Below are 26,395 nucleotides of genomic sequence, written 5' to 3'. Positions count from 1 at the left end.
ACTCTGAGGTTTTTTTTTTTTTTTTTTACAATTCAGGTGCATTTTCCCTCAGCAATACCACTTTCACAAAAATCACTCCAAATATAATGAATTTCACAGAACACAAAAGCATAACAAAAGTAGAAAATTAAATTTCTAGAGAAATTGCGATGGTAGCTTTGTTTTCGCAGGTAAACCCCTTGAGTCAAGTGCTGCTGATTTGGCGTGGATATACATGGCCGTCAATGGCATGGACCTACATTGGTGTCAAAGGCATGCACGTACATGGCTGTCAATGGAATCCAAGTACAGTGGCATCAACAGAATTGACATAAATGGCCGTCAATAGCATTGACATACATATGGCCATCATTGTAAAAGACGTATCTGGCTGTCAATGGCATGGACGTGCATGGCTGTCAATGGCATCGACTTACTTGGGCGCCAGTTTAATGTCAATGGGCTGCAATGGTAAGTTTTTGTTAAATAATCATAACCACCCATGTTTTTCTGCCATTGAAAATGAAGGGGATATTTTGGCCATTGGAAATGAATGGAGTGACGTACATGGCACTGGGAAGTTTTGGGCGAATTTTGGGAGAACCATAGGTTTTTGGCAAATTCTGTGTACAACTTTATGCCCCTTACCTTCCGGAAAATTTTGGTCTGATTTATGTGAATTGGATAAAACGTAGGACTAGATATGTGTGAGCAGTTTTTGTGTTGAGTGATGCAATGTGGAAATGCCGCCACTATGGGCAATGACGTCACCACTACGCGTCTATATATCAATGACTTATTCTGCAGAGGTGTGGAATGCTGGCGGATACAGTTTTCAACCGCACGCGTTGTGCAGATTACAGATCAACGCAGAGTTGCGCGTTGTATTGTTTGTTTTGATTGAAAATTTGAAGATGCCAAGATCACATTTTTTGTTTCGATATTTGACCTCACGGCATGACTTTAGGCTGAATGACCACGATTAGTTTGGCCAGACTGGCCAGACAAATTGAGTACACAGAGAAGAACAAGAAAGTAAATGATCATTATCATTTTGAACATGCTTTTACTCTCGCTTCATCTCCCAGACTCTTATGTTGTCTTCCGTTAGCGACTACCTCGACCAATAAGATGGGTGGTATTTCGTATTGTCATCGTTCTGTCAGCTCATTGGTCAAAAAGCGGGCTAGGCGGGGGAATAGGTTTCCCTGCATATTCTTATAAAACACCACACCAGTATTCGTTCGTTCTACTAATAAGACCCTGTTTTCGAGTTCGTTGATAATAAGGGACTCAATAAGGGACGCTTCCGTTTGCTCCTGAATACCAGACGATTGTGTTTCCCAAAGGATAGTTGGCAACCCTACTCAAATGCATTTGCTCATACCATCACTACCCATTCACAGCATCGAAACACAAACATTTGGTTAATGGACAAATCTTGCTGTAAATCTGGAAGGAGCTCTCATTATACTGCGCAAGGTAACTGGAAAAAGTTTATAGCGAGTGTATATTGTAACTCTGCATTGTTATCGCAAGTGTACACAACCCGATGTACAGTAATGCTAGAAAATAAAGTATTCAGTGTCTACAAATGTTGGCTTTCCTTTCCTCCCTCCATGCCTCTCCTTTCTACCTCACCTCAGGTGAAGTTTCTCCCTTGCACTGAGATAGTTCAGCTGTGTGTTGTGCAGAATACTAAAAGAGATGACGGCTGCGGGAATAACTTTTGTGACTGCCTCTATTTATTCAAGTCATGACAGAAACTCGCTCACATTGACTCTAGGAATACTTAAGTGAGCACACGCATTGTAACTTGGATTAATGAGCTAAATGTTTTGAAAACGTTTTAAGATACAGGATAAAATATCTAAATAATGTACCTTAGGCTTGTTTCCGTTGGCGTCCAAAACCATTTTCCAGTCAGACCCGTTGTTGCTGTGGCCAAGGCGGAACTTCTTCATGAAGACCTTGTTCTCACGGTGCTTCCCGCCCTGAATGATCAGTCCCTTCACCACTTTTTCCTCCCCAAGGTCCACCTGTAGCCATTCCCTGGTGAAAGGCTGGGGCTGTGGCAGCAGGGTCCAACCAGTCCGGCTAGTCAGCAGACGAGCGTTCTCTGGTACCCAGCTCCGATCGGTGTGAGATGATGCAGTGATTTGGTTATCGGTGATCAAGCCAGATACCATGCCCAGCATGCCCGAGCATGGATACTCTAAGAGAGAAAAGCAAAACGAAAGTTTAGATTTTCCTTATATTTAAACTATTTGAATACGTCACATATATCAAGGCTTGCACTATGTGGCTAAAGTTTGTGCAGGGGTAATTGGCAGAGTCATTGTGAGGACACTTTCTTTTTTCTGATGTTACTATGATCTCTTCTCCCTATTCTCTTGCTGTCCACAGATCTCATGCATACTAATTTTTTCACCCTGAGGCGCTTGTCTCCAGGCAGCCAATTAAAACCCTCCACTCACTTGGTAATTCCATTTCCTGCATTCTGGGGGCACTATTTCTCTACATTGCCTTCTTCCACAGATTTGTAATCTCACACAAAAAACACATTGTCTTTGTTTCAACTGTGGCTGCACTCATCTTCCTTCTGCTACCCAGCTGCAAACATCTCCCAGACACTTTCATCTACTCATTCTTTTATGTACTCATATCTATACTGTATATGTTTATTCAACTACATGTATTCCTGTGTTTTGCTATAAACTGTCAATGCACCTTAGCCTTACATTCATGGCTTTAGTTGTTGGTATTTACATACGATTTCCAGTGGTGGATGAAGTACTCACTTTTTTTTTTTTACTTAAGTAAAAGTACAGATACAGGTGCAAAAAAGTACTTAAGTAAAAGTACTTGCTTTAAAATTCGCTTTAGAAGTAAAAAGTAAACATATTTTCTAGGGCTGTCAAAATTATCGCGTTAACGCGCGGTAATTAATTTTTTAAATTAATCACGTTAAAATATTTGATGCAATTAACGCACATGTCCCGCTCAGACAGTATTCTGCCTTTTGGTAAGTTTTACAGCAAGGCTTTTTGTGCTGTAACAGCGAACTCTTGTGGTCGCTTTGCGACATGGTTTATTTTTTTCTTGCCAGCTCAATATGGCTGCACGACGTCTCGGGCTGACGCCTACGTTGTAATGTTGTGCTTATATGATCCTTGGACAAGATTTGTCTGTAAGTATGGTTGTTGTAAAGAATGTACATATTATGTTAGTAAGCGAAATGTTATATTTTTGTATGAGACACTTTTTGTTTATGTTTAGTGAACCTGTATAGCGTGCTAAGCTAACGTTGTTGCTAATGCAATGCTTGTGTACTTTTTTTTGTAGTTTTACGACGGTCTTAAGAGGACAATGGTTTGAGGCTATTTTATTAATAAATCAGATGAAAAAGGAAGAAGTCTGATTTTTAAGGCGTCGTTCACTAGCTGTCTAGCTTTGGAAAAAGTAGACGCTTCGGAGTGAGGACAGCATAGACAGATTTAAATGACAGTAGAGTGAAATGCCCACTACAGTCCTTATTTACCGTAGGTTGAATGTATATATCCATCTTGTGTCTTATCTTTCCATTCCAACAATTTATTTTACAGAATATATATATAATTTACAGAAAAATATGGCATATTTTATAGATGGTTTGAATTGCAATTAATTGCGATTAATTACGATTAATTAATTTCTAAGCTGTAATTAACTCGATTAAAAATTTTAATCGTTTGACAGCCCTAATATATTCTCTCGATGCAAAATATATATATATATATATATATATATATATATATATATATATATATATATATATATATATATATATATGCCATAGCAGATTCATTGCGCATTAAGCCCCGGAACTATTTTTAATTTGCCCGTTTTACCCTGAAAACCCCTGTTTACAGACGTCGCGCAACTGCTTTTGTTTCAACCCAGCCATAAAAAGGGAAGTAATTATATTTATTATTCAAAATGTCATTTTTAGCTTAGAATCGTTAATTGATGTCTAATATTTCATAAAAAAAAAAAAAAAAACTAAAGAATTATTTACTCGTATATTTCAAACTTTTAAACAAATTACGTCACAATGAAAAAAGTCACAGATATCTACCTCATACTGTAACTATCACTTAATTGTATTTTTTTTGTTACTGTCACATTTTTCCTGTTATTTGAGAGGATAAATAATTGATCCAAGCAAAGAAAAATTGGAAAAAAAAAAAAAAAGAAAAAAGTAAATATAAGAAAAAGAATATCTCGACCACTCCTTGATGTCTGCGATTTCTGCATCGCGACCCTTGTTATATTACCATGTTTCACCCATAAAATCCCCCAAAAATCCGGCTGTAGCCATTCACATCTGTGTCTTGATGCGTGATGATACATGATACATGGAGTTTTTGGATCGAAACAAGGTAAGTACACGATAATATCTCGTTAAAATCGTGGCGTCTTTAATTCTGCTCTGGCGTGCTCTCACCTCCAGTTAGGGTTTTGCTGTTTAATTTTTTATTTTAATTTTTATTTTTTTTAATAAATGCCCTCCGGTTCAAAAATTTTCTTCCCCCAGAAAATTGAGATTTTAAGCTTTCCAATGATGTATCACACGTGCATATCGGACAATTTTGAAATTTGGCCAAATTGGGGGTCTCAGAGCGGAACTTCAAGTAACCTGAGTGTTTTCCGCCATATATATATATATATATATATATATACATATATATATATATATATATATATGTATTATATTAGGGCTGTCAAAATTATCGCGTTAACGGGCGTTAATTAATTTTTTAAATTAATCACGTTAAAATATTTGACGCAATTACCGCACTCCCCCCGCTCAGACAGATTTAAATGACAGTACAGCGAACTGCTTGTTAATTGTGTTTTATGGAGTTTTGCCGCCCTCTGCTGGCGCTTGGGTGCGACTGATTTTATAGGCTTCAGCACCCATGAGCATTGTGTCAGTAATTATTGACATCAACAATGGCGGGCTTCTAGTTTATTTTTTGATTGAAAATTTTACAAATTTTATGAAAACGAAACATTAAGAGGGGTTTTAATATTAAATTTCTATAACTTGTACTAACATTTTTCCTGAATCAGTCAGGAAGCTGCAGCTAGTACAGAATGCTGCAGCCAGAGTCCTCACAAATACAAGGAAGCTGGACCACATTACACCGGTTTTGAAATCGCTACACTGGCTTCCAGTGAGTCAAAGGATAGACTATAAAATACTACTGCTCGTCTACAAAACACTTAATGGCCTTGGACCAAAATACATGCTTGACGTGTTAGATTCCTATGAGACATCTAGACCCCTAAGGTCGTCTGGAACGGGTCTTCTGCATATTCCAAGAACAAGAACCAAGCAGGGTGAGGCAGCATTTAGTTATTATGCTCCTCACCTCTGGAACAAGTTACCTGAACGTCTGAAGTATGCTCAAACTGTTAGCTCTTTTAAAACGCTTTTGTTTAGCATTGCATATCCATAACTGGCTATATGTTTCAATCTACCTGCTTTCTATTCCTCTTGTGCTTATCTCAATTGCTGATTTCAATTATTATTATTATTATTAGTTTTTGTTATATTTTTGTTTTATTTTTATTTATTTATTTTTATTCTATTTGTGATTAAATGCGATCTTTTGTCTTGGTTTTTACGTTGTATTGATTTAAATGAGATTTTTATGGTCTTCATGTGATGTAAAGCACTGTGAATTGCCTTGTGTTGAATTGTGCTTTATAAATAAATTTGCCTTGCCTTGCCTTGCCTTTAAGAACTACAAGTCTTTCTATCCATGGATCGCTTTAACAGAATGTTAATAATGTTAATGCCATCTTGTTGATTTATTGTTATAATAAACAAATAGTCCTTATGTACTGTATTTTGAATGTATATATCCATCTTGTGTCTTATCTTTCCATTCCAACAATAATTTACAGAAAAATATGGCGTATTTTATAGATGGTTTGAATACCGATTAATTGCGATTAATTACGATTAATTAATTTCAAAGCTGTAATTAATTTGATTAAAAATTTTAAACGTTTGACAGCCCTAATATATATATATATATATATATATATATATATATATATATATATATATATATATATATATATATATATATATATATATATATATATATATATTTATATATATTTATATATATATATACATATAATATACTTCAGAATGTGTACCAACTTAACGATGATTAACACATTTGTGCCTTTTATCGTAGAGCTACTGAGGCGTCTCTGGCCAGATTAAAGTTGCTCAAAAAAAATAAAGGGAACACTAACGTAACACATTGTAGATATAAATGAATGAAATATTTTTATGAAATATTTTATTCGTTCCATAGTTGAAAGTGCTGACAACAAAATCACACAAAAATGATCAATTTAAATCAAATGTATCAACCCATGGAGGTCTGGATTTGGGGTTATACTCAAAATGAAAGTGGAAAAACACACTACAGGCTAATTCAACTTTCATGTAAACAAGTCAAAATGAGGCACAGTAGTGTGTGTGGCCTACAAGTGACTGGATGACCTCCTTACAATGCCTGGGCATGCTGCTAATGAAACGACGGAGGGTGTCCTAGGGAATCTCCTCACAGATCTGGACCAGGGCATCACTGAGCTCCTGGACAGTCCGAGGAGCAACCTGGCTCTGCCAGATGGACATAAACACAATGTCCCAGAGGAGTTCTATTGGATTTAGGTCAGGCAAACGTGGGGGACAGTCGATGTTTTCGATTCCTTCTTCCTTCAGGAACTCTTGCATACTACAGCCACATGAAGTTGGGCATTGTTGTGGACCAGGAGGAACCCCGGTCCCACTGCACAAGTGTAGCTTATGACAATTAGTCCAAGGATTTCGTCCTGATACCTAATAGCAGGCAGGGTGCCATCATCTAACCTGTAGAGGTCTGTGTGTCCTTCCAGGCATATGCCTCCCTGACCATCACTGACCCTCCACCACACCGGTCATGCTGAATGATGTTGCAGGCAGCATAACGTTCTCCATGGGATCTCCGGATCCTTTCTCGTCTGTCGCATATGCTCAGGTTGAACCTGCTTTCATCGGTGAAGAGCACAGAGCCAGTGGCATAGTTGCATATTCTGGTGGTCTATGGAAAATGCCTCTTAAGCTCTACGGTGATTGGCAATGAGCACAGGGCTCTCTACAGGATGCCAGGCCCTCAGACCATCCTCATGAAGCACATTTCTGATTGTTTGGTCAGAAACATTCACACCAGTGGCCTGCTGTAGGGCTCTGGCAGTGTTCATCCTATTCCTCCTTGAACAAAGGAGTGGATACCGATCCTGCTGAGGGTTTATGGATCTTCTACGGCCCTGTCTAGCTCTCCAAGAGTAACTACCTGCCTCCTGGAATCTCCTACAGGACGACAGGTTGGTCCTCAGACTGTCCAGGAACTCAGTGATGTGCTGGTCCAGATATAGGTGGAAATCCCTCAGGAGAACATCTGCCACCTCATCAGGAGCATGCCCAGGCGTTGCAGGGAGGTCATACAACCATGCGGAGGCCAAACACAGTAATAAGCTTCATTATGACTTGTTTAAAGGACATTACATCAAAGTTGGATCAGCCTGTAGTGTGTTTTTCCACTTTCATTTTGAATATAAATCCAAATCAGGACCTCCATGGGTTGATACATTTTATTTTCATGGATAATTTTTGTCTGACTTTGTTGTCAGCACATTCAACCATGGAAGGAACAAAGTATTTAATAAAACACGGGGACCCTGGCAGCCTTTAAAAAGACATACAAAGAACTTACTCTAAACCGCTATAGAGTCTGACCTCTAGCATGGATAAGAACTGTACAAGGTTCAAAATCAGGGCGTTCAGCCAGACACACAAACACTACATAGTGTTCCCATAACAAAAAGTGGAGGAATAGGAGGGACTAAGATAAAGTGACACATAACATGCCTTAACAATCAGCTCTGTCGCAAAGACAGAACATTATTCATCCGGTGACATACGCGAATGCTGTCTAGTTCTGATTAAATCTGTACAAAATTTATGTGTCATGGAACTGCTCAACTGTTAACTAAGTACATTGGACAAGATTTTCTCAACAATGCGACCTACATCGAGCCAACGCCCATGTCCGGCCAACACTTTCACGTCTGGATTTTCGGAGGACGGCTGGGGGAAATGGAGGCCCATATATTTGACCGTGCTTGACATTGAGGATGTCAAAGATGTTTACGTTTTCATCACACTGTTGGTTCTCGCTCTCCTGCTGGGTATTGGTGCCCTTAGGATGCTCCGTTTCCCGGCGAAAGTGGTGCGACACCATAGAGAAGAATACTGATGAACTAACGAGCTTGCTGTGCGGGGTATTAGAAAACCTTTTCCAGCCCATATGCTCCTGACCTCCAGTAAATCCCCAGATGCTGAGGCAGAGGCCACTTGTAACAGTTCTGACTCCCACAGAGGAATACATCCATACAATATTATATATCTTTGTGTCCGCTGGACAATGTGTGCACTGTGTTGCAATGCAACTAAGACGCATAGCAGCATCTGGGGAAAGCGAGCGAAGACTTTGAGAACAAGGCTTCATTCAGACTCTTTCTCTGTTAATCTAAAAGCTACTCCTATGCAGAACCGTGAGAGAAATAGCTGAATCTGTAATGTATTGGCAGACATGTCCAAATGGGAGCTCAAGAAGATTCCCACAGGACTTTAGCAATCACAGCAGATAACCTCTGGGTAAGGATGATCTTGGAAGCAGGAGACGAGCGTTCTTGAGAGTTTATCTGAACTGATATTATTGGCACTTTCTTGGCTGTTTGGATGCACTTCAGACGCAACCTCTCTAATGAAAAACTGGAATACCCAGAGGAACAAACATGGCAGCACAATCCATAGTTTCATAGGCACTATTTTGGGTTTGGGTGGAGCCTAAGTGGTTCATCACGTAAGTGCATGTGGTATAGTTATGAGCATCAGGGTGGAGATTTTTGATATTAATGACTAGCTGAGACTTTGCGATGAGGCTTCAACCACTTCTGATGTTTGAAACCATACACCTGTGTTTCATGTCTGGTTTGCTCTTATGTACTTTCCTTGAAAAAAGAAATATGTACCAATCACAGCCTACCACATTACTCTATATTTGTAGTTCTTTGAGCAAGTCCTGCTATCAGACATTGTTAACTTCAAATATAAGTCAGTGAGTCATAGCTTATCCAGGCCGCAAGAGCCTCACAGCTTCTATCCTGCCACATGTGCTGTACTAATGCAGTAGCGCTGGCAGTATCTACTGAGCACCCAGGGGTGCTGACGTCATTTCAGAGCCCCTGTGGTGACTTCAGTCTTCTGATGTGTTTACTCGCTGTATGCCGTGGCTTGGTTATGTTCCCGAAAAACACACAACGCAGCTGCAACACTGATAAACCCACAATGCACTCTGCAATCATAAAAACAGCCACACATTTAAATGCAAAACACTCTCCTTCGTGTCATTATACAGCGAAACCTAAAACTTCCTTTATCCGTGATAACTAAAAATGGAAATCCACAAATAGCTTTTATTATGCTCCAAGCAAAGTGCATATACATGAAAACTCTGATAACTGCATAATCTCACAAACTAACCATAGCAGATGTTTTTGAGCCTTCTGTATGTGAAAACCAGGCAGTCAGATATATACGCTGCCAGTGTCATTAAAATATAAGCAACAAAAAGGGAAACGAGGAGTTTTGCCAAAATCAAAGCTCTGCACGGGAAAACAGACTGTAGCTAAAAAGGAAGCTGAGACCAGATCAGCAGGAGGGATGAGACCATATAAAGCCCAGCCCTCTGTCTGCCAACTGTTTGCTCCATTTATATTGTATGAGGTTGTACATCTAAACACAAGATAACATGACGACCTGATCTCTCAACATGGACCACCCTGTTGTGAAGGTTTGTCCCTCAGCAACCAATTCTAGCTTGTATCACACAAGCATGCCAGACATTTAATTCATGTAGCGATCAAGTTTCTACATGAGTACAGACACAGGGTATCCGCGGGGTCTTAGGTCTAAAAAGGTCTTAAATAATTTGAATAGAATAGAATAGAATAGAATACAATAGAATAGAATAGAATAGCCCATTGTCATTATAAAGTTATTGAAGGAAATTGTGGAGCATCTCCCTTTACAGTGCAGGATAAGTTAAAATCTCAAAAGTGACATGCAAGTAAAAAAGTATAAAATCTAAATAAATATAAATAAAATGTGTATGAGATAGTCCTATGTTCAGGAAATGCAAATAATCGAAGTGAAGAAGCAGCAGTTTGACAGTGAAGGCATTGAATATTGCACGTAAGTATTACACATAGAATATGTGTGAATAGAAGTGAAGTAGCAGCAGCTGAAATGCAGGCCTTAAAATGTCTTAAATTATCCTAAAATTTCATAAAAGGTCTTAAATACCATTTTGAAAAGTCTTAAAAATCTATTTATGTTACTTCATTACTACTACTACCACTACTACTACTACTACTACTAATGGTGGTAGTACTTTGTGCTCATTTGTATTACACTGTGAAAGAGCTAGGAATACATTCATATACTTTGCCAGTAATTCTGAGCCTCCAATTTTCCCTCAAATCTTCCGTTTTTTGCCAGTATCGATTCTTAAATTTGGCTTGTTGAACCCTGGTGGCACCCTGAGCAATTTATGACAAACTTAATATGGTTATGCAGTACACGGCTATTTACGAATAACATCATTTGGATGATTAATGGGCCCCAAAAAGTATATTTTATATTCATTGAGGAAAGTAAGTATTTGAAAACCCTGCAATTTTGCAAATTCTCCCACTTTGAAATAATGTGCGATGGCGACAAACAGGTCTTTGAGTCTCAGAATTCTAGCTAAGAGACAGGTGTTCAAATACTTATTTGCAACAGTATAATACAAATAAAATGTTAAAAATCATACACTGTGATATCTGATTTTTTTTCTGATTGTCTCTCACAGTGGAGAAGCACCTACCATGAAAATTTCAAACCCGCCCATCATTTCTAAGTTGGAAAACAAAATTGCAGGGTGTTCAAATGATTATTTTCCTCACTGTATGATTTTTTTGTATTATGTCTCTTGGAAGCATTCTGTAACCGTCATAAGAAAAAAAAAAGGTAGGTTGACATGCTGACTAGATAAAACCTTGGAGGACGGAATAAAAGGATAGCAAGATAACCACAAAAAAGATGTTTCACATTTTAAATTTTAAGGATTACTTGCAGTTGCAGTTTTAGTAACAAACACAGCAGAGGAGTGTTTGCATGTTTATAGGCTTGTCGGTCACAGAATGGATCACCGCTGTACTAACCTGATATTTTACATCCATACACTTCAAAGCGCAGTGCAATGCCTGTTTCCCAGGTAACAGGACGGATGCGGATAAAGCGTGTCAGAGTGGGTTTGGGCATCATCGTCTTGGCGATATCTGTTGGGTTAGTGTTACCCTGAAAAACCTGAAAGCAGAAAAAGAAGAAAATCATGAACTGCACTTGATGAAATTACCCTTAATACCCCATCATTATTCAAAAACTTTTTTAATTGGTCACAAAAAAGGCAATAATTACACTATAGTTATTATAATAAGTTCAATGTTTGTTAAATTCAAGTTAATTGAATGATGCAACCATTAGGGTTTTGTCAATAACCGTTACATAAAACATCACAATGATACCAAAGTGCTGGTTTCAGTGTCATGCTTGCGTGACTAAAAGACATGAACTTAGGCAACTCAAAAATAGTTCTCCCGTCTCCTGTGCACCACATGTGGGATATGGCCTGTATAACTGGAAGAAGTATTTGCAATGAATGAAAAAATGCCCCTTTTCTGTCATCAAGCTGTAGATTTGTAGATGTTTTACTGCAGTGTCTTGTATAAAGGTCAGAAATGTTATAGCTTCGCCCTGGGGTACACGGTCAGTTTACTAGCACCAAAAATGGAAGCTGACTACCCAGCCAATCAACTCTGAACAGTCTATCAGAGTTCATTCCGGGTAATTGAATCTCACCAGTGACCATACTATCCTGTAATCTTCTGAACTCAGCACTCATAGCTTAGAGAGCAATCTAGCAGAGGATAGCATGGTGGACAGATACAAAAACATATTGAAGCCCGCCTAATTTTACATGACCGAAAACCTGATGCAAGGACTGAGTCATTAGCCCACGCACTATCAAACATGCCAAGAAGCCACTCACCGCTAAGGGACTCAGTTACAAAGTCATGAACTCTCCCAAATGTCGTCACTCTTCCCCCTTGCTTGCTAAGTTGCTTTTTCTAGAGCGCATAACTGCAAACTCAGCAGGGAGTAAATGGTGTCCGTTCTGTACAGAAGCACTTTGGAGTATGGAAAAAAAACACATGGCCGAGTCTTCCTGTGGCACCTTGCAGCCAGCACTTTACACAGAAGGGTCAGTGTACTTAAGAGAGGACAAAAAGGAAGCAAACCCAATGGTCTGTGTGCACAAACGTGATAGTTTGAATGCCCTAGTTCTGTTAAGAAAGTGTCGCTTCCACGCTCTTTCAAAAGTATTTACATGTCAAACCCACTTTGGTGGTTGCATCCAGATGGGCAAAAGCCTACTGCTTGACTGTCTGATCAGCAATCAATGGATACCACGCTCCGGTCAAGCATACCATTCCTCCCTCTCTGTCCTGGATCCGCCTCCACCAGCTGCTCAAATATGACATCCTCAGCAACCATTCCATTACAGTGTTGTTGTCAAATATTTTGTCACTGCTGTACCTTTAACAAGCTGATCAGAGCCCAAAACAAACAGAGGCAACATTCCTTGGAAACTCTCTCCCGTTCTGCAGTTACTATGAACATGCTCAGTTAAAGCTGACCGCTTACACACACGCAGTGGCAACATGACCACAAGGAACAGAGTGCATAATTACATGTTGGAGCACATATGACAGGGTATTTCCCATTTTGTGGTGCTTGAAAGCAACGCGCAGAAAACCATAATTCAAATCAGCTGGGCAGTTTGAGTTGGGATATTCCTAATGTTGCTGGTATCTATAGCTTGATCATTGCAGATAAGTCATTACTGTACTGTCAACATCTGGATGATGTACTGTAGCTTTAACTAGAAATGCTATGATATATAGTGATCTCTCGCTACTTCCCGTTTCAAATTTCCCATCCTCAGTCCATCACGGATTTAAAAAAAAAAAAAATAACAGTATTTAAAAATGTTAAGATATATACATGGATACATGTACAAATCATTGTTTTCATTTATATATATCTCATATATATCATAATGTTTTCCAGTTGCATTGCTTAAAAAACATTTATTAAACTATACATAAAATGTTTTTTTTGTTTTGTTTTTTTGTTTGTTTTTAAGGATACTTTAAGAAAAAAGGGGAAAACATGTTTTATATGTTTCTCTCACCAATGTTGTTGACTCTGAATCTTTGAATAGCGTAATGCACGAATGCTATTTTTAGACCGTGACGTCGCCATTGTAACGCAAAAGTGGGGCATTATAGACAAGCCCTCGCATATTATTTATGTTATTTCTGCTTGTTTTCTTCGGTAATCTTTCCAAAAAGAACATGCCGATCAAACACTGCTGCTATGGAACTTGTAGAAACGACTCTAGACATTATGTCATATGAAGGAGGTTTTCTTCATACGTTTCCCGAAACCAAAAACTCGGAGGAAAAAATGTGAAGAATGGATCAATTTGCGCAGACGTTCAAAAGACCAGTTTAACGCCATCAAGGTGAAGCCATTCACATTTCATATGCAATAAACATTTTGTTGGGGCCCATTGTCCTACAGTGGACGAAGAGGTAAGCCATTTTGATATTTTTATTTATGTTTTAGCGTGGCGTTTTGCCGTGCTGCTTCTGTCTGACAATGAATGACCTGAAAAAAAAAAAAAGTGATATAATAATATGCATAAAGTATGTATAAAATATATATTAATTACTATTCATTCTTTTACTCATATGATAAGTGTATGTACTGTATTAGTGTACATACAGTACATTCGTACAGTAGATGTACAGTAAATCAAGTGAGTTTGGAACTCATATACTTATGACAAGAGTAGAAAATCCGCGATGCACTGAGGGTGCGAAAGTTGAGTCGTGAAGTAGTGAGGGTTACAAATGTGATTGTTTGAACACGTTTACATTTGAACACGTTTACATTTTAAGAAAAAAAAAAAAACAAGAAAAAAAACACTTGTTACCTTTTGTTTTGAGCCCTCCTTTAGCGTGATCCAGTCCTCTCCGTTTGAACTGACATCGACTTTGTAGGACTTGACAAAATAAGTCCTTCGGGTCTCCTGTGAAACCGCTCCCTGGGTACCGATGGCTGAGACAAAACGTAAGAACCCAAGGTCCACCTGTCAAGTAGAAAATCGGAACAAAAGACAGAAAAGTGCTTAATACATAATGAATTCCCATAGATGTAAGAATAGTGAGATATTTGAAACAGATTTTTTTTAATGAAAATGTTCTAAGTCACCACTAGCCATGGTTTCTACATGGAATTTAATAACACATAATGACAATCTCCGTTAATTAATGAAAGACTCAGGATGAAGACTTAATTTCCTCTTGTGAATACTTATTGGATAAAAATGTAATCACTTTGGAACGAAGTTGTACAACCAGATCAAATCCAAATTCACAAACAACAATCTGTGTGCTACACTACACAGCAGGCTGAAGGTTGTGTGTACAGGCCCTCTATGGCCTTACTGGTAACCTTCAGGCAACACAGGCACCTATTAATCTGCAATTAATTAATTAACCTTAATAGAAAATAAATCAGGCTCCAAGGACTGTTAGATACTGGCCAATGCTATATACAGTAGCTACTGTACCAAGTTTCAAGACAATCTGTTCATGAATGACAGAGCAGTAGGACTTCAAAGTCAGTGTACACATGAAGAACAACAATCTGAGTGGTGACTAAACAGGCCTTCAGCCAGTAAAAAAAAGCAATAGACAGAGATTACTAATCAAATATGCAATACATCCCTAAAGTATTCAGTAAGTATTTCACTTTTACCAAAGCTTATGCAACATTCTGATTCCAAAATTGAATAAATTCCACCTCAATGACAGAAAAAAAACTTTTTTTTTTTTTTTTTTTGCATCTTAACCGTAAAAAAAAAAAAATAATAATAAAACCTGAGAAATTACATGTACACAACTCCATATATCGATATCTATCTATCTATATATGTCTTTTTTAATATCTTCAGGAGAGTGAGTAAGTGTGTGGGTGGATGTCTGTTCTTTATATATTTGTCACATGTATACATTTTCATTTGAGCTGATGTTCATCAAAGTTGGCTCAAACCTTAAACAGAATCGCAGCGTGTGCCTGCCAACCATCATGCATGATCACAACCATGACCATGACCATCACGCTCAGGAAAGGAAGACCACACAAACCCTTATGATGGTAGGCGTCTGTTTATGTGGCAAGGACATCCGCTCCGCAAAAAAAAAAAAAAAAAAAAAAAAGGATGCCTACATTGCTTGCCTTGAGCGATACTTTTGACTTATAGAAGAGCTCTATAATTTTGCCTTTTTGGATATACAATCATGAAAGAACGAGCAAGAGATAATTCTCTTCCGCATGGATAAAAATGGTAACAAATCCCAGGGCACAACTCACAACTGGGTGGCAGTGGTGTATAAACTGCAAACTGAAACTGAAATACAGGTATATGCTACAGTATATAATTAAATTTGCTTAATAAGCTCCAATTCAACCATGATAGCCTGAGCGGACATTAATGAGGAATAATTGCATTTAGAATAGATGCACAGTAGGTTCGGGCATAGGGCAACTGGTTTCCAAATCATGATGAGCGAGTCTGCTTTGAATCTTAAATACCAGTATGAATATGGAGTTGGAAATTTGTAAGCGTTTGTAGGAAAGACTGACTAAAATGGAACCCTGTATTTACTCTATGACTAGTTGCAAAAGGGCTGATACATGAGTGTGTGCTCATATTTAGTCAATGCAATCTACTAACAGGAAGACCACAAACAAGCATGATGGCACTTGAGAATGTGATAGATATATCTAATTACACTTGACACATTTGAAGATGGAGAGAAAACAGTACATGTCACAGAGGTCTAGTCGCTCTTTTTAAACAGCATTACAGACCTTTCACCTACAAGTGATGTATGCAGAATTTATAAGCATAGACTTCACTATCAGTTGACGTGACACGGGGCCGATCCGTAAGGGGCCAATTTAAAAAAAAAAACAACAACAACTTAAAATTCAAATATGTTCACAACCAAAGCCGCTAGCGACCTAAAACCAAAACAGACACATCCCTTAGGCATTTATGAGTCTCCATGAGCAGCGACATCAAAAAACAAAAAATGCAGTGGTTCCCTAATAAAATCCAGATTTTTTTTTTTTTTTTAACAAGAATAACAAAACTTAAAATTGCTATAAAATTCTCAAATTTTACGCTAGATGCACAAAAATCACCTAATGTAGAGATAATGCTGTATATTTTCAGGATCAACAGCAATATTTAACGTCATATAAGTTTTTGCCTAAAATAGGAACTTTTTTTTTTGTGTGCAAGTTTTCGACAGCTAATAAATCACCCTAACCTTAACCTCACATCAGAAACTTAATACTTGAGGAAAGCATGCAGAATCATCTTTATTTTACTCAACAAAAGCTAAATTCGCATTTTTATTTGTACAATCACAACTTATTTAGGTGGAATTCCGCTATTGTGTAGAGATACAAAACCCAACATGGCAGCCTTCACAAAACAAAGAGCTTTTTAAGTAGTAAATTCTTGCAAATAAATGCTTAAATCGCGGAATTTCAATATATATGAACGTAAAACAGTCTAGATTCTTGGTTAAAATAAAAAACGGGCAGTTATGGTTCATTTTACGCAAATATTTCAAGCCAAAGTTACAGTAATGTTTAATCCAACACGGCGGCCGTCACAAAACAAAGCTTTTTAAGTTGAAAATTCTTGCAAATAAATGCTTAAATCGCGGAATTTCTATAGATATGAACGTAAAACAGTCTAGATTCTTGGTTAAAAGCAAAAAATCGGGCAGTTATCGTTCATTTTACACAAATATTTCAAGCCAAATTTACAGTATTGTTTAATCCAACATGGCTGCCGCCACGATACAAAGCTTTTTAAGTTAAAAATGTTTGCAAATAAATGCTGAAATCGCAGAATTTCTATAGATATGAACATAAAACAGTCTATATTCTTGGTTAAAAGCAAAAAACGTGCAATTATCGTTCATCTTACGAAATATTTCAAGCCAAATTTACAGTATTGTTTAAGCCAACATGGCTGCCGTCACGAAACAAAGCTTTTTAAATTGAAAATTCTTGCAAATAAATGCTAAAATTGTGGAATTTCTATAGATATGAACGTAAAACAGTCCAGATTCTTGGTTAAAAGCAAAAAAACAGGCAGTTATCATTCATTTTACGTAAATATTTCAAGCCAAAGTTACAGTATTGTTTAATCCAACATGGCGGCTGTCACGAAACAAAGCTTTTTAAGTTGAAAATTCTTGCAAATAAATGCTGAAATCACAAATTTCTATAGATTTCAACGTCAAACAGTCTATATTCTTGGTTAAAAGCAAAAAACGGGCAGTTATTATTCATTTTACCAAAATATTTCAAGACAAATTTACAGTATTGTTTAATCCAACATGGTGGCCGTCACGAAACAAAAATTTTAAATTGAAAATTCTTGCAAATAAATGCTAAAATTCTGGAATTTCTATAGATATGAACGTAAAACAGTATATATTTTTGGTTAAAAGCAAAAAACGGGCAGTTATCGTTCATTTTACCAAAATATTTCAAGCCAAATTTACAGTATTGTTTAATCCAACATGGTGGCCATCACGAAACAAAGCTTTTTAAATTGAAAATTCTTGCAAATAAAAGCTAAAATCGCGGAATTTCTACAGATATAAACGGAAAACAGTCTAGATTCTTGGTCAAAAGCAAAAAACGGGCAGTTATCGTTCATTTTACCTAAGTATTTCAAGTCAAAATTACACAAATTTAATCCATTGATTTATTTTCACAACGTTTCAAAGTGCATGCATGGTGCTATTTAATATAATAAACACCTTAAATCCTCGACCAAATAACTCATGAGACACTCCTGCCTGCTTGTATGAAGTAAAATCTTATTCCTATTTCCACCTAAATCCAGCGTTAGAACGCAGTGTGTTTGAGTTTATCACAGTGAATAGTGTCGGTGTTGTCAAGTGATGGTGGAATCTATGGAATAAGTATGTATGTATAACGTAGCTGTATCGTCAAGCACTATAGGCGGTTTCACATATTCTACACTGAGTTGGTTGGTTTAGAAGATGTAAAAGGTGAACACATTGAGGTCTACAGTGGATCACTGTCATATACACTTGCAGACAGTAGGGTCCTGGATAATGGGCAAACCATGATTTATTAATGGATGCTTGTTAGAGGAAGAACAACAAGGTAGCGGTTGCGTTAACAGACCAAGGTTACATGGGTCAGGAGCAGAGAAGACTGCCTGCCTGGTTGCTTGCATTCCACAGCCCAGAGGCCACAGTAACAACAAACAGACCAAAATAACAATGAGTGAAAGTTCTTTCAGCAGTAACTTCAGCCTGTAAGAGCAGATTAGTTTTATTTTCTTTATAATAATAAGCAGAGGTGGGTAGTAACGCGTTACATTTACTCGTTTACATTTACTTGAGTAACTTTTTGAGAAAAAATTAATTCTAAGAGTAGCTTTACTGTGCCATACTTTTTACTTTTACTTAAGTAGATTTGTGAAACGCAACTCTTACTCTGCTACTTTGGGCTACACTAGTCGTTACATTTTCCTCTTTATTCTACATATTAGATTTTACTTTATTAATTTTTTGGCCAGCGATGCCAACAGTAGCTCTACCAGTTTCACCAATGACACGTCACAACAATAATCACATGACTTTGTTATACCAATCAGACTCAAGCTTGCCGTTCTATAATCATGCCGGCCAATCATATAATGTCTTTAAAGCAACGTAAAAAATTAGGTATTTGACATTGAGCATTGCTATCAACATGAATCAAACGCATGGACTTTAACCTCTCTCCTAGTTTTTAATTGGCACTGATTGACCACGGAAAACCACAGATATGATGCTTTTAATTTCATAATAGGAACTATGAAGGAACTATTCACTATTCAACTACAGGTAGTCCCCGGGTTACAAGTTCTGTTCCCACGCTGTTTATGTAACCTGACTTTCCGCGGAAGTACACCTAAATAACCCCTAAATCTCAAAATAACTATCCAAAAACATGTACAGTGGTACCTCTACATACAAAGTTAATTTGTTCCAGGAGATTGTAAGTCGAAATGGTTGTATGTTGAGCAGGATTTTCCCATAAGAATACATTTAAATTCCATTCATTCATTCCACAGCTCAAAAACCTGCACTAAATCCTTAATAAATGCTGCTGGTACTATTGCAAATAGCAATTACACAGAGCAAAACAAATAAATAATGAATACAAATAGGAATAATAATATATTAATAGTAATAATACTAATTGTAATACCTATAATAATGTCACGAATCGGGTTCTAGTGTGGCGAATGTGTTTTGCGTGGTGTACCTGAATGCACCGCGTGGCTGACGTGACAGAGTGAGAGAGGACTTTGTACTTTCACTTTTCATGTTCAGCTGCGACGGACAGTAGGTATGTTGTGTTGCACAAGTTCTGAAATAAATGATTAAAAACCTGACGAAGCTGCTGATTTTTTTGACGATGTTACAATCATAATAATTGTCACCTTATAAAGACTGGCGAACGGAGGTCGGAGGAGCGTCGTCAAGATCGTAAATTCTACGGCCGTATTGTCAAGACAGTTCACGGACGCGCACACCACACTTATATTTTTCCATCATTTCCATCTTCATTTCAATGGTAAGCCTTGCCTTTTTTTCACCACCTGCACTAACATTCTTGGAACCCACGTTGATTTCTCTCACAAGAACATCGACCGTGCGTGTGTCTTGTGGGAAAACAAAGAAACTGTGGCGCTGTCATTAATCGTCGTATTTCGAGCATGTCTTCGGATTTAGAAACAAATGGCGAGTCAAATTTTACATAGGATGTCGAAAAGATGTGTCGAAGCAATTGGATGGCAGGGTACCACTGTGTTATATGCAGTGTTGGGAATAACGCCGTTATAAATAACGCCGTTACGTAACGCCGTTATTTTTTCAGTAACGGGGTAATCTAACTAATTACTTTTTCCGCCGTTACCGTTACTGACGGTCAAAAGTGGTGCGTTACTTACTCTGAATAAATTGAAGAAACTACCAGCCGTGTCGACTCGACTCTCTGCTCTGTTGATTTGTAATCCAAGACTTTGGGTGCGTTCAGGTTCGAGAATAGCGCACGTACTTCTGACTCCAAGCTGTTTGTCACTGCTCATTCAATTAGACAATGCTTTCCAAAGTTTGGTAACGTTTCTATGTTTGCTACACCTGATGCTAGCCTCGTTCCCATCTCCCACTGTCAGCCAGCAATAATTCTGCTTCCATCTTGAGGACGGCAGACGCTTTGAAGGTGACGTGAATTGTTGGGAAACCAGCCTACCTGAATGCAGCCCCTCGAGAGATGCGATGGAAGTGTTTGTGATTGGCTGAGGGTTAGAGTCATTTGTTGTTGTAAGCCAATCAGAGCCGGTGATTTCACAAGCAAACCGGAACAGCGCGTGCGGCAAACACACACGCAAAACAGATGCACAAGGTCGGGATGGCAGAGCATTCAGAAGAAAAATTGTCCTTTAAGAGGTGGAGATATAGACACTATTTGAAGTTTGTCGAAATTAAAGGAAAGAACCTGCATGTAATGGGTAATTTAAGTCCCGGGGCAAAGCTTTTGTCAACATATGTGGTAAGCAATTCAAATCTGCTGCTAACTACCTGTCTGTTCTTCTCTGTTCCACTGACTCGAATACTGCTCAGAAAATTTCAAGTTCGGTGACATACAACAAGTTCTTTTTAAAGTAACGGAAATAGTTACTTTCCCTGGTAACTAGTTACTTCTACTATAGAGTAATTCAGTTACTAACTCAGTTACTTTTTGGAAGAAGTAGTGAGTAATGTAACTAATTACATTTTTAAAGTAACGTGTCCAACACTGATTATATGTCATATTAATAAGATAAAGTAAAAAACAAAATACTGTGAAGTACTTTATGTTAAATGCCGTAATATTCAATGACTATTTGGGCATTAAAAAAATATATATATATATATAAATTTGGGTTTTACTTGCGAGTGAGTCGCCTTGCTGAGAGAAAAGGGTGCAGTGGAAAGAGTAGAGAGGTGAGAGAGGAGGGATATCGTGGCCACTCAGGTCACAAGTGTCGCCTCTCTCAACGTGAGCCCGCCGTCCGAACTAAAAAAAAAACGGATCAGGACTCACAAGAGGAGTTGGCGTCGAGGGAGGAGCAGCAGCAGCAGCAGCATTATGAGAACAAGGAAGTGGGATCTGATGCCGTCAGGAGCTGCAGGACGACAGCGACGCTACTGGGGATCCTGACTTGAAGAACGGAAACTAGATACTGTTTACCAGACCCCCCCAAAAAACAAAAACAAAAAAACGATTGGAGACAGAATGGCAGACGAGACTACGGCATCGTAAAGTCAAAATCATGTAAGTCAACTATGTCGTAACCCGGGGACTACCTGTATTCAAACTAGGAACTATTTCTCAATAGAGGGCAGTCATGCTCTTTGGACGAATTATGCTTCAGTTCTGTCATTTTTTTCTCACTCGCCGGATTTCAAAGATTTTTTTTTTTTTTTTGCTTAATGTTGTTACGTAATAGGTTATTGCACATTATAATAATAATAGTTCATGTAGATAACTTTGTGCAGAGAAAAAAAATACCATTGTTTAAAAAAAAAAAAAAAATCAAACATAGAAAGCAGTTACTCACAATGTTACTCATTGATTGAGTATTCTTTTCACCAAATAGTTTTTTACTTGTACTTGAGTACATTTTTGAATGACTCCTTTTACTTGAATAATAATATTTCAAAGTAACACTACTCCTGAGTAAAGTTTTTGGCTACTCTACCCACCTCTGATAATAAGTCATGACACAACTTGACAATGATGAAAAGACTTGCAGTGCTCAGCTTCTAGCCTTGGAAGGCTGAATCAGGCTCCATGACTGACTCACTCATTTCACAAATGACAAAATATTGGGGGACTTTTGTAGACCTCGCAAATCATACTGGGTGGAAGTTAGGCATAATCACAGCCCACACACTTGGACAGACAAATAAATACATGCAGAGAGTACACACTGACACATTAAAAAGAAATCACCCTGGCGTTAATAATTTACCTTGTGTTCTTACTGTGTGGCCTGAATACATCTTTGTAATGATCGAGCTTTGAGGCAAGCTGATAAGCCAGCGTGTTGCAACCACAACGGGTGGAAGAGAATTACTGTATGTTGCAGTCAGGCTTGCAATAACATGCAAGTAGATCAAAAATACTTAAATTCACATCACAAATTTGGATGAGGTATTGAGGCGTTATTGGCAATAAATATATAAAGTTATAAAGTACTTGGAGCAGTGCAGTTGAAAAGTCTAGCAATTTCTAAAGCTACGTGATATGTATTTCACACTAAACATTGCCACTGTTGTGTGAATGCAGCATGAAAAGCTGATCAAACATTTGTTCTTTAAAATGAAGTCAACATTTTGTGATGATATATCTCTATGCTTGATTGGTTTATAATTGAGCTGCCAAGAAGCTGACAGTGTGAACTCTGGAGAAATTCAAATACTTTTTTAAAAACCTTCTTCTCCGATGTTGGGGAACATGTTCGTGATGGGAATGCTGGTTGAATAAGTGAGATTTCATCCCCATTGAAAAAAACAAAATGAGAAATCAGGAAAAAGAGCAGAGCTTCAAAGTCACAAAGAGCAGCTGGTACACATACAACATAACTTCTGGAAATACTTTATGGCCCGTGAAGGATCAAATACATCAAAGATATGACCTTCCATTGGACCAAACTATTATGCTCGATTTTTTCAAATAACAATTTCTAAGATAACAAGAAAAATATGCCCGTTTTCTGGCAAACCAATATGCAAACAGCACATGTTTTGCCTCATATTCTTTTAATGAGCTATAAACGACCTGCATGCCAATTCCTTGGACTGGACATTACATTTTCCTTGTTTTTTGTTATCCTTAGCTCCCTTACCAAGCAGTGTAATTAAATCTTGAATAAAACGTATTATTCAAGGACTGCAAGGGCCCATGAGCCAACCCCACCATGTCACGTTTATTGCAATATTCACCTGACGTTATTTTGGTTTATTTTTAGACACGGCACCTTTCTAGTAGCCTTAAATTATGTATGTCTTCTATTCATTGCCCTGGTGATCTTATTTCCTCACAGGAGTGGCGTATTAGTCTCATAAGTAATATTACACACACATTTGCCACATTTTTATGGAGGGGAGAAAAATACTGTTTGAGCAAGTTAAAAGCTACTCTTTACTCATCATAAAATCTGTCTTCATATTTTAATCTTATTTAGCGAAATAGGATAAATAATCCAAATGTATCTCCAATGATGGATGAAGTACTCACTTTCTACTTAAGTACAGATACTGGTGCAAAAAAGTACTTATATAAAAGTACAACCTAACCCGAATTTCCGCGTACATCGGAATTAACCCTTTAAGTACCCCTAAATCTTAAAATAAATATTCAAAAAGTCCAAAAGTATTGCATTTTGTTTAATTATGGAGGATACACTGCCCTCTGGTGGCAGCGTTAGGTCTGGCTGGACTGTCGCCTTGAATGACTGAGGAGCAGACTCAGACGTCTGACATGGATAAAGGATAGCTGCGCTCTGATTTGGCCCACATCAGGCTGTAAGTTGTTTCAGCTAATATATGTTTGTCTACGCATTTGTAATTAAGTTTAGAGCTACAGTTTGTGAAGTTATGTCTGAGTGATTTGCTATGAGAATTGTAAATACATTAGCATTCGTATCATTTTAGACACCTGACTTTTGTTATACAAATTAGGCTTATTTAATCTACTAAATTGACATATTGATCAGACTAATGGACGTAGGGATGGAAGAACCAAGGCTTTCCGAAACAATTAACCGCTTTTGAGACAATTGCCCTAAATTGAATCACTGTTTTCGAGGCGTTTGACACACTGCAAGAGCTACATCTACTGGATAAACAGTGCACGTTTCTTTTTAAAACTTTTTAAAAAATTCTCAAATTGCCTCAGCCTTACATATCTTCAGTAGAATTAAGTGGATGTCATCTATTTCAGCCGTGGGATCGTGTCGTCATTAAGTGTGATTTACACAATCAAAGTTGACCTTTTTAAGCCTGTGTCATTGCTTTGTCTGTAAAGATGTGCAGTATTTGTAATACACCACAGTGCTAGTGTTTTAAGTGGCTAGTCCTAGATGTCTGGGAGTAACTCTGTATTGTTAGATTACAGTACAGTAAGCACAGTGCTTGGGAACAGGTATATTATTTATTGCATAGTATAAGGATTTCCAAAATCATAAGATGGAAATAATTGAGCTGAATAAAAGGAAGGAAAGGTTTGTGAAATATTTTATTTTCAATCAAGTATAATTTCTCTATGGGGGGTTTGTGTCGTATTTGTATCTATTCTAAATATCTAAACATATGCCACTTGTATCTAGTGTATAACAATGTGAATGAATTTAATGAAATTAAAGTGATAATGATATTCTCACTACTGACTTAAAAATGAGCAAATGTTTGTAGCACTCACAAAAATTCCTCCTCTCAAAAAACCACCGAATAACTGCGTTATTCTGCCACTTTTGATTGCATTCCCACCGATTGAGCGGGCGGGCTCCCATCGAGTTTTCATTTTCCTGTGAAAACAGTGTGACTCGCTGACACATCTGTGATGTTCGAAGCCTCGTCAGCAGTGGTCACGTGATTTTAGGCTTGTTCGACGCCGTTTTCGGAACACTGCTTTGACACGCCTTTCGATTCGAGCATGAAGGCTTGAGCGTCACATCTCTAGATGGACGTTTGAACACCAATTGTTTTGTGTCAAGGGTTTTATCGATAAAATGCGTGTCGTTTTGAACATAAGTGTACATACAGTATGTGTGTTACAGCTTTACAAATTGTGAAAAGTGAAGGAAGTCAAAAGCTTCTAAGAGCACCATTGCCTAGTTTGCTGCCTGTACAGCTGAACAACTTGACGGTTAGTGAGGACAGAACACATCACATTAATAAAGTAAAGCAAAAAATAAGATAGCGTGAGGTACAATAGGGTACTGTTTATGTGACTAAAAAAAACAAAACAAAAAAAGACTGGAGACTAAATGCTGGATGAGACTCCAGCGTCGTTAAGTCGAAGTCGCATAATAAAGTACATCGTAACCCGGGGGACTATCTGTATAATCTGATCTGAAATCTGAGTCAATAATCAAAGAAAGAACCAGAAAACTTATTGACTGCTCAGTTTTATTTAAAACTGTTCAGAATGGAAAAAAAACAAGCAATAAAATTGACTGCAATGAAGTTTAACCAGCTCTAAAGTTTCTGAACCTAGCTTAACGGCGGATTGCAAACAACTATCAGGTGCATACCGTCACCTACTGTACAATAGTGTGATCATTTATATTGGCCAATATCTTGTTCACCAGCCTAATCTTGTTTGTACACATGTTGCTGCCTCTAGTGCTCAGTTACGGTAGTTGCACAGGGCTTATCAATTGCGACGGCGGCATGAAAACAATTCACAAAATGAGAAAAAAAGAAAACAAAGAAAAGTAACGTGTAACGCAGGCGACGATTGGAAAAGTAGTGGAGTGAAAAAGTACAGATACCTGCTGTAAAATGTCATGAAGTAAAAAGTACAACTTCATTTTTTTCTTAAGTAAAGTACAGATACATAAAAAAGCACCTAAATTCAGTTACTTCATTACATTCCACTACTGTGTATTTTAATAGTGCATAATCTTATGAACTAAGACTAAGACAACAATAATAAAGGTTGTTGAATGAACATTATTATCTTTGTAAAGGTACAACATTTTAAGACTCCATATATAATAACGTTTACCTATTAATATTGTTAGTTCATAAGTTTTAAGACGTCTATTTATTAGGTCGCCGTGATTTTAATCATTGTGAGTCCTTCATTATTATTACCATGCATGACACATCTGCATTCACTACAGCTCTGAGTCATGATTATGAAACAATGACACGTTCATTGGACAGGAAAGGAAGTCAA

At 37.7% G+C, this 26,395-nt stretch overlaps 1 protein-coding gene across 3 annotated transcripts in view; it reads right to left on the bottom strand.

The window, feature by feature from the left end:
• nrp1a (neuropilin 1a) overlaps positions 1-26,395 on the bottom strand; it is a 126,881-nt gene that overhangs the window by 18,331 nt on the left and 82,155 nt on the right. For all 3 annotated transcript variants that reach the window (XM_057823855.1, XM_057823857.1, XM_057823856.1), the window contains 3 exons: positions 14,259-14,414; positions 11,359-11,503; positions 1,863-2,194 (listed from right to left, as the gene is read on the bottom strand). In XM_057823855.1, coding sequence (XP_057679838.1) covers positions 1,863-2,194; positions 11,359-11,503; positions 14,259-14,414 — 633 coding nt within the window. The remainder of the gene's footprint in view (positions 1-1,862; positions 2,195-11,358; positions 11,504-14,258; positions 14,415-26,395) is intronic.

The sequence above is a fragment of the Corythoichthys intestinalis genome, chromosome 20 (assembly GCF_030265065.1).
Source record: "Corythoichthys intestinalis isolate RoL2023-P3 chromosome 20, ASM3026506v1, whole genome shotgun sequence".
Classification (NCBI taxonomy): domain Eukaryota; kingdom Metazoa; phylum Chordata; class Actinopteri; order Syngnathiformes; family Syngnathidae; genus Corythoichthys; species Corythoichthys intestinalis.
Note: the sequence above shows the minus strand (reverse complement) of the source record. Positions and strands in the feature narration are given on the sequence as shown.